The 9,372-nt window shown below is 51.1% G+C and overlaps 2 protein-coding genes across 2 annotated transcripts; both read right to left on the minus strand.

The window, feature by feature from the left end:
- Positions 1-265: 265 nt before the first annotated feature.
- LOC125549267 (noroxomaritidine synthase 2-like) lies at positions 266-2,037 on the minus strand. The gene has a single exon (XM_048712716.1). The coding sequence runs from the start codon at positions 1,960-1,962 to the stop codon at positions 421-423; it is 1,542 nt and encodes a 513-aa protein (XP_048568673.1). The 5' UTR covers positions 1,963-2,037; the 3' UTR covers positions 266-420.
- A 5,368-nt stretch (positions 2,038-7,405) lies between these two features.
- On the minus strand, positions 7,406-8,812 carry LOC125546010 (glucan endo-1,3-beta-glucosidase GIII-like). The gene is made up of 2 exons (XM_048710084.1): positions 8,653-8,812; positions 7,406-8,414 (listed from the first exon to the last, which is right to left on the minus strand). Exons 1-2 carry the CDS (start codon positions 8,729-8,731, stop codon positions 7,480-7,482), a joined length of 1,014 nt encoding a protein of 337 aa, XP_048566041.1. The 5' UTR covers positions 8,732-8,812; the 3' UTR covers positions 7,406-7,479.
- Positions 8,813-9,372: the final 560 nt, after the last annotated feature.

The raw sequence follows: 9,372 nt of genomic DNA on the forward strand, positions 1-9,372 counted from the left end.
CCATTTAAATATTCTATTTAAGTCTACAATCCTTCCTTTATTAGCTCATTCGCTTAATTAGCTCGCCCTAAATATGATGACTGTCACTCGTATATTTAGAGCGAGTTGGGTTAGTAAATATAAAAGGTGCATAGATTGTCCCACAATGTTGATTTATTTTGACCCAATTATTTTTCGCGATCTCTATGAAAGCACATAAAAGACCCATCAACATACAAGTACCTGGCCCAAATTGTTTAGCGTGTGTAAACCAAACAAAAAGGACTAAACCAAATCAAGAATACCTATTCCCTTTAATAATAATAAAAAGGTAAAGATAAAGATACAGATATTGTTCTAGATTTTTATTCGAAATATTCATGAGCCTGTTACGATGGAGACAGGGAGCGCGCGCGCACCCAGCCTAACTTTAACTCTGGATCAGATCTTCATCACCTGCCTCTTCTTGATCCTGGCTTTGAAGCCGTTCTTCATGTGGAGAACGATGGATATCTTGGGCTCGATGACGTGCCCCGGCACGACGTCCACCTCGAAGTTCCTCACCACGGCGGCCGCCACGGCCTTGAGCTGCACGAACGCCATGTCCTTGCCGAGGCAGGTCCGCGGCCCGGAGTTGAAGGAGATGAACTTGTACGACGGCACGTACCGCAGCTTGCCGTCCTCCCCGATCCACCGCTCCGGCCGGAACTCCCGGCAGTCCTTGCCCCACACGGCCTCCATCCTCCCCATCGCGTACAGCGACACAAAGATCTTGTCCCCTGGCCGCACCTCGTGCCCGCTCGGCAGCGCCTCGGCGGCGACCACGCCCTTGTGCTCAAACGGCACCGGCGGGTACAACCGGAGCGACTCGCACAGGGCCGCGTGCAGGTACACCAGCCGGCCGAGCTCGTCCGGGTCGAAGGTCACCATGCCGTCCAGGGTGGTGGTGGTGGTCTTGATGGTGTCGAGCTCTGCGAGGATCTTGGACACCACGCCCGGGTTCCTGGTGAGGAGGTAGAAGAACCAGGTCAGCGCCGACCCGGTCGTGTCCCGGCCGGCGATCATAAGGTTCATGGTCGTGTCCCGGAGGAATACGTCGACGACCGTGCCGCTGCCGGCGTCGTCGTCGTCGTCGTCAATGTAGGAGGAGAGCAGGTCCGCGGAGTCCTCGATCCCGCCTCTGGCCTTCACCGCCTGCCGCCGCTTGGCGATCGTGTCGCCGATGAACCGGTCGATGTCGCGCCAGGCCAGCGCCATCTTCCGCTCGTACCCGACCCCGAGCCGCCGCAGCAGCTTCCACCACGACAGCGGGAGCAAGTTGCGGACGACGATCACATCCATGGCGTCATCTATGGCGCGCGCGAATGGCACCTCCGGAAAGCCGACGGCCAGGCAGCCAGGGTCGACGCCGAAGACCAGTGTGGTTGTAATGTCGAACGTGAGCCTGAGGAACACGTCCTGCAGGTCGCACTCGCCGGCGCCGACGCCTGCGACGCGGGCTAGCAGCGGGAGCAGGTCGCGCTCGACCTTGCGGCGGCTGCAGCGGGACACGAAGGCTCGGAACCGAGGCCCGGACATGAGCAGCTGCGCCTTGGCACGCTGGCGGCGCCAGGAGTCGCCGTCGGCGTTGAAGATACCACCGCCGAAAATGTCCATGATCTGGGCAAACTCGGGGCCCTTGGGGTAGTTGGGGAAGTTGGAGGTGAAGACGTGGCGAACGTTGGCCGGATCGGCGGTGGTGAAGAGCTGCATCCTTGAGCGCGGCGGGCCGGCGAAGCGGAAGCTGAGCGGGCTGGCGACGAGGACGGAGGTGACCCAGTCGTGGAGGCGCGGCAGGTTGGCGAAGAGCGCCGGGAGCATGCCCACCAGCGGCCAGTCCAGCGGGAGCGCTGGGTTATTGCGCTTGGACCTGACGTGGAAGCAGTAAAACAAGACGAAGCAGAGCGAGGCGAGAGTAAGCTCGAGGTAGGAGACGGACGCCATTGCTGCAGCGTTGCAAGGGCACCTGCACCTGCACGGACAGGACCGAATTGGTCGAGATGGAGGAGCGTGGCAGCCGCCAATGGTGGTGTAGAGTTGAAAGCCTCTGCCAAGTGCCAGCATCCATTTAAGGACTGGACGGGCGGAACACTGTCCACGTCGCGGCACGGTACGGTGTACCATAGCTAAGTAGCCTAGTATCGTTCCAACTGAATTCTGCCCATCATAGCTACTATTAGTTCTGTTGGGTGTGATCAATTCTGGCGCTGCACGTGAATCCAGAGATCACAGTTTGGTTTCCACGAGGATTTTTCTCTGGTACACATTTTTTTCACCCGGCATTGCGGATGGCCGAACCGGTTATTGGAAAATACCAGAAATTTCTGTTTCAGAATTGCTAAATTACATCCAGAAGATTTATTTTTTTGGCGGATTGCATCCAGATGGTTTTTAACAATGCTACATCTTGTCGAGTATATTAGCAATTTTTCGGTTAATTTAATCTGTGAATAAATCATGAACATTGAATTGAAAGAATTAATAACATACTGATTACAATCTAGATAAGCATATACTAGACATATAGTAGAAATATCTACGTGCACAACTAGTACTGTCAAGACAGAAAGGAACAGCAGCGGGGTAAATGAGTTATACCCTTCAGTAGGCCAGTCAGAAGCCGCGGCGGTCTTCTTCTCGGTGGCGGAACGATCGACATCATTGGCGGTGGACATGGTGATGACGCGGAACGTAGACAATGCAGTGGATGTGGACGAACGGCAGTGAGCAGTCGCGTAACAGTCGCTTCACAAAAACCTAATTGCCTCCCTCCCGTACAGAATCTGGAGAGCCAGTGTTTCGGAGGACTACTCTCTCGTTAACCGTGTGCGCGGTGAACGGGAGGGATCACCGGCGGCAGCAAAAGGACTGACCGTGACCGTGGAGCAGATGTGATATGTTCTTTGTGGCGGCTAGGGTTGACCGACGCCTCCAATATATAGGCGTGGCCGAGTGAAGAGACGTGGGTTGGACCCATGTCTGAATCATTAACAGCAGCCCATGATCTGACATCTCAGATCATGGCCCGACTATCAAAGACTCTCCATTCCTGACAAGCAAAAATAAGTGCATAGGTGTGAGCTCGGCTCGGCTAGGCTCATTCCCGCAACACACGGCGCGGCGCGACGTGGCGAGCGGCGGAGGAGGAGCGTACATAACCACTTCTCTTCTCAAGTTTTCATATCATGTAAAAGCGAATTCCTTATAAAAAGGTCTAAGTCCTTTTCAACTAGTGTGGTATGGTACTAAACTTTTCAACTAGTGTGGTATGGAGTAACCTACATGGGTCCTTGTAGATTTACGCCGCGCTGTCAGTTGAGGATGGGAAAGCGGTTCTTCACCGTGTTCGTGGCTTACGAGAGAGAAAACTGGTTGAGGATGGGAAAACGGTTCTTCGCCCTGTTCGTGGCTTAGGCCGTGTACAATGGAAGGTGCTTAGGGAGATGCTTAGTAAAATAAACTGAGTTTTTTAAGCATCGATGTTTATTTTTACATGATAGACGCTTAATTAAGCATCTACTCTCTACAAATAAGCACCAGTGCTTAGAGAAAAATTGCTTTATTTCTCTAAGCATCTACTCCAAGCACCTTGCATTGTATAGGGCCTAACGGGAGAGAAAGTTGTGTCGCTGCAAAGCGCCGGGGCGCACTACCGGAAAACGGGCATACTCTGGCGGCCAAACCTATGCCTATGGCTGCCGTCGGCCTAGTTTGAGATATGCCGACAGCCCAGTCCTGGCCGTCGGCTTACACTGGCCGTCGGGTTACGTGGATCTATGCCGACGGCCGCCGTCGGCACAGAACGGCCGTCGACCTAGCCGCAGACATGCCGACAGCAGCCGTCGACATAAATCAGCCGTCGATATAACTGTGGGCCCGGCGACCCCGCCCGTGACTAGCGGCTAACGCCGTCAAACCTATGGCGACGGTCGGGATGGGCGGCCGTCGGCATATCTCCGCATGCCACATCACCGATCCGCGGCGTAGGTATGCCGACGGTATGCCGACGGCAGCCGTCGGCATATCTGCCACGTCACCGATCCGCGGCACGGCGCCCACCAGAATTCTGCCGTATCTATGCCGACGGCATAGATTCCATCTATGCATACAGCTTTGCCGTAGGCATAGCACTGCCACCAGGAGTACCACGGAACGCCACGTGGCAGAGGTACACCGACGGCTAGGCCGTCGGCGTACCTCTGCCACATGGCGTCCCATGACTCGCCCGCGCTTTTGACGGCGCCGTCCGTTGCCGTCAGACGGAAAAACACTGCCGACGGCTAAACTATGCCGACGGCTGACCCCGTCCGTCGGCATAGGCCCCTATGCCGACGGCTATACTACGCCGACGGTCTGACAAGACTACGCTGACGATATCTACGCCGACGGGTCTATGCCGACGGCAGCCGTAGGCATAGATCTATGCCGACGACAAAGGACCTATGCCGACGGCCCCTGGTCGTAGGCATAGACCGCGAGTCCGGTAGTGGCGGTACAGTTGTGCACACCAGTTTTACCGTTTCTTTATTTCTCTTCTCATTTTTCCTTTTGGGTTTTGGGTTTTCAAAGGGTTTTTATATTATTTATATTTTATTCTGGTTTGTTTAGGTTTTTGATGTTTTTTTTTCTTTTTTCCTTTCTTTTTTAGTTTTTAGTTTTATTTTATTTTTTTATTTTAACAAATTCATTGTTTTTAACGAGAAACTTTCAATCTATTCATCTTTAATCATGACAGTATAAAGAACAACAGAGGGTAAAAATTACAACCATGTCTGTGGACCACCTAGCGACGACTACAAGCACTGGAGAGAGCCGAAGGCGCGCCGCCGTCATCGCCCCTCCCTCGCCGGAGCCAAGTAAACCTTGTTGTAGTAGACAGTCGGGAAGTCGTCGTGCTAAGGCCCAATAGGACCAGCGCACCAGAGTAGCAACCATCGCCAATGAAGAAAGTCGTAGATCAGAAGGATCAAACCTGTAAACACCTAAACGAAGACGAACGAAGACCAGATTCAAATAGATCCCCGAAGACTAGCACCGACCGAATCCCGCAAGATCCGATGGAGACAAACTTCCATACGCCCTCCAACGATGCTAGACACACCATGGGGACGGGGATAAAACATGTGAGACATCATTCCTACTAAGGGACATCGCCGCCGCCACACAACCCCAACCAAGACGCTGACTCTAACAAGAACGAGAACGGGTCCCTCCTGCCGGCGGGGGACCGACCAAGGACGCAGCCAGGATTTGACCATAGGCGGGCGAAGACAACGGCACTAGAGATTTTTTAGGTTAACACGCTTTCCACTAATTTCTTAACAGAATTAACCAGCCTGTTATAGTGATAAGAGGAAAAAGAGAGAAAATCTGAGCACTAATAGAAAGACAACGACACAAGAGATGTAGATTCGTCAAATTTTATTAGTGACATTTTCAATAGGAGCTTGCGTATCAATTAAATTACGCTTGGGCTATTACCTTGGTTCTTGGAATCATCATATTCGCCATTTTCTCTAAAGGGGCATGCTTGAAAAAGTAACCACCTGATGCAATCAACAGAAAATAATTAATAGACATCATGTATTAAGAAATTATAAATTTCTTGAAAAATAAACAATTCTTGCTTACCTCATAGCATCAATGGAAGTCTTTAGCCTTAGTTAGGATTAGGCTGGTTCACTTCACTAGATTGTACTGTAGCATCATGTTTCGGTGGTTGAGAGCTTGAACCAAGTGGTTTGAAAATTTTATGTATGGATTCGGCTCTTTTTCTCTTCATATCTTCACAAGCACTAATACTTAAATGAAAATCTTATACTTGATGATTAATGCTTATAGTTTGTATGATTATACTTCTATAGTTTTTGAAGGCATGAACCAATCTCGTGTGAGAACAGATTACCTTTCCCCCTTGTATTGTTGTCGCTCAGCCGCCGTGTGTACGGGCCGACGACAATGGGCAACGGGCAACATGTCTATGGATCAACGCGATGACACTTCCCTGTCCCGACGTCCCCTATCCTTCTCCGCTTATCGACAGTGGCGCGATGGAGAGATCTGATCAGAGCGGCCACCAGGTAAGTCTCGATCTCAGCAGCGGGTGGCGGCTTGGAAACGAACAGACTACCTCGCGATATGTGGATTCGTTCGTGCTGTAACTAACAGGGGCTCTTTGTTTTCCACGATGGCCTGTTTGGCATTTTTGTGCTCCATATCTAATGGGCTGTACCAACTCAAAAAAAATCTAATGGGCTGTACTAGTACATGGGCTTGAGGATGGGGGAGGCGAAGCAGGTTACCCCCCCTAGAATCGTCCCTGGGACCGACATCCTCCACACCTCCATGGCCAAGAAGTCATCGGAGATGGGACGGACCGGCGGTAACACTGATGGGAGGAGAAGAGCTTTTCTTATGGAGAAGGAAAGATATCTGATGGGTCTGACGCCAGATTGTTTTGCGGAAAAGAACATGCAGTTTGCAAGCCGCGATGGCTTAGGAGTTAAGATATATGGTAACAATTTTTATTCATTCAAACATGGTGAACATTTTTAAAATAAATGGTAAGCATTTTTTAATATATGATTATTATTTTAATATATAAAGAATAGTTTTGTATATCTATGAACATTTTGAAATATATAATGTAATTGTTTAATGTGTATTTTATTTTAATAGTAGTTTTTTAGGTATTTAGCACCATAAAAAGAATTCAACAACTGAAAAGGAAAAAAAAGACTGCACGTTGTTTTGGCAGCTGAGTTATTGGCCTGTGTAGGCCACTACAGGGAGAATGGAGCAAAATTGACACACAAAATTGAGAGTAAAATACGGAAGTGCTAGGCGTCGGCCCGTGGATAATAAGAAAAGATCCACCGCCTCTCCAGCCATTGGATGGACATGGTAATGGTCATCCGATCTATCCACGTGAACAACCACTCATTGCAATAAAAGTGGTGTTGCAGGAGGCCCCCTGCAACAAGGGTGCTGTTGCGGAATTTTTTTACAACAAATGTCGTGTTGCAATTTTTTTTCTCAGTCACCTTTTTGCAACAAAGATCGTGTTGCAATTTTTTTGTAACAAAGGTCATGTTGCAGATTTTTTTTTTAATAGTGGTCTTGTTGCAAATTTGTTCTTCTTCACCTTTTTGCAACGGGGATCATGTTGCAGAATTTTTTGCAACAAAGGGCCATTTGCAGAAATATTTTGTTTGGGACACGTGTTGTTCATAGAAAGCGGATGATGCGTTTGAGTTTTCCGCCGGCTGGACCTAAGATCTTCCCGTAAAATATGGCATGTAAAAGGTGGAATTCAATCCTATTATTTTCTTTTTTTACTAGTTTTATTGGAGATTTAAGAAAATAAATTGAACACACACACGAGTGGTTGACTGAAGTGCATGCATTTTGCATTACCACGCAGCTTATTCGGACACAGAATATCCACCGGTCGTCGTGTACTCAGAAGCTAATGGAGTAGGCCGGCGACTTGTCCGGATTGAACAGCCCAAAGTGGTTCTCTGTCGGTTCCCCTGTCTTCAGGTTCTCGTTGAACATGGCGAACACGTACGTCTCCAACGGCCCGGGCCTCTTGGGCGTGCCATTGCCGACATGTTTGATCAATCCCTGGTTGTATGCCTGCGCGTTCTGCATCGTCGCCCCAAAGCCACTAGCCGACGGCCATCCGCTCTCGGACACGACGACCTTCACCCCCGGTTTGTTGGCGTCCTCCAGCGCGGCATAGATGGAGTCGACCATGGCGTAGAAGAGGTTGGTGTAGGTCAGGCCGTTGCCGTCGTCGTTCACGGTGGTGCCCGGCATGAAGGTGGCGTAGTTGAGCTTGATGTTCTGCGGGTCGCCCTTGTAGGCGAAGTAGGGGTACACGTTGGCCAGCAGCGGCGCGCCGGTGCTCGCCAGGAAGTCCACGATGGGCCCCATGTAGTCAAGGTCCGCGAACACGCCGTTGGAGGGCGGGTAGGTGTCGATGACCACGTCGAACCGCAACGACGTGGACACCTTGACGCTGCCGCCGAGGCCGGCGGCCACGAGCGCCGCCTGTACGTTCTTCATGGCCGGGAGGATGGTCTTCTGGCCGGCGCTGTCCATGACCTCGTTGCCCACGGCGATGTAGCGGAAGGAGACGCCCGGGTAGGGCTGGACGTTGGCCTTGACCCAGGCGGGCGCGGCGGAGGGGTCGTTGGCGAGGCTGGTTAGCGCGCCGTTGCCGACGTCCATGAGGAGGCCGATGCCCGTGCCGCTGAGCGCCTTGAGGACGTTGCTCTCCGGCTCGTAGATCCGCATGGCGTTGATGCCCTTGGATTTGTAGAGCTTAACGACATCGCTGGGCGCCGGCAGGTTGTTGCCGATCACGCCGTTGCAGACGCCGATAGACTGCGCTGAAAAGATTAATGTGCGGCAAGAGCTAGTAATGAGTTTGATTTCTTGTGTACGTCAAAAATACAATAATGAAGCAATTAGCAATATCTGATTCCTGGCATAAATGTTTAGTTATCGTCGGATTAGCTGCCCGGTAAGCACTGCACCCTTTTATGCTCTATAAATATATTTTCATGTATGATTACAACAAAATGCATAGATGTATAGATGCATCTTAAACAATCATGGATATAGTACCTGCTGGAAATGCTGCGAGGGCAACAAGGACGACCAGCGCCTGCACGGCAAGCATGGGAGCAACCCCTTGCTTCGCCATCGACGATCTTAGCTTGGTGTGTATGTGTTGCAACGAAATGCAGTGTATGTATTCTATACCAGGCACAGTCGTCACTTTATATGCAAATTCTCAGCACTGCTATCCCGCAGTTTGGCGCAAGCACACGTTCCGACGTTGGTTCCAGGTCCACCACCAGAGTTTCTTTATTTCTTACCCGTTTCCATTTTCCACCACTAGCATAGCGGCCTGCTGTACGTGCTAAGTGCCAAGCGCATGCGCAACTTGTTCGTTGGCCTGTGGAAACCGGTTGAACGGGGGTCACCATCGGTCCGGCCATATATCGATCGTTGTGGTGATTAATTGACTCAACCCGGCGGGGAGTGATGAGGTCGTCGACGACGTGCCGGTACCGGTCGCTTGCAGAGCTTGGCAATATACATACAGAGAGAGCCGCGCCATGGCTAGCTTGTCTGGCTCGTGGAATTTCCTCGGCGCGCTGACCGCTAACCTGGGCCGTCTCGGGGACTGATGGTGGCCTCGACTATGCGCACTTTGTTGCTTCCTCGAGCAAGTAACATCAACAAGGACTGAGAGTACGCTGCTTCCCCTAGCTCTCGCGACTAGGGTTTCCTTCCTCTGAGGCGACTCGTCCCCTCAATGTTTTACGTCCGATCCCGGCG

The sequence above is a fragment of the Triticum urartu genome, chromosome 3, assembly GCF_003073215.2.
Source record: "Triticum urartu cultivar G1812 chromosome 3, Tu2.1, whole genome shotgun sequence".
Taxonomy (NCBI): Eukaryota; Viridiplantae; Streptophyta; class Magnoliopsida; order Poales; family Poaceae; genus Triticum; species Triticum urartu.

Coding starts and splice junctions, on each gene's coding strand:
- LOC125549267 (XM_048712716.1), bottom strand. CDS start 1,962: ATGGCGTCCGTCTCCTACCTCGAGCTTACTCTCGCCTCGCTCTGCTTC.
- LOC125546010 (XM_048710084.1), bottom strand. CDS start 8,731: ATGGCGAAGCAAGGGGTTGCTCCCATGCTTGCCGTGCAGGCGCTGGTC. Junction 8,415..8,652: donor CCTCGCAGCATTTCCAGCAG/GTACTATATCCA, acceptor TAATCTTTTCAG/CGCAGTCTATCGGCGTCTGC.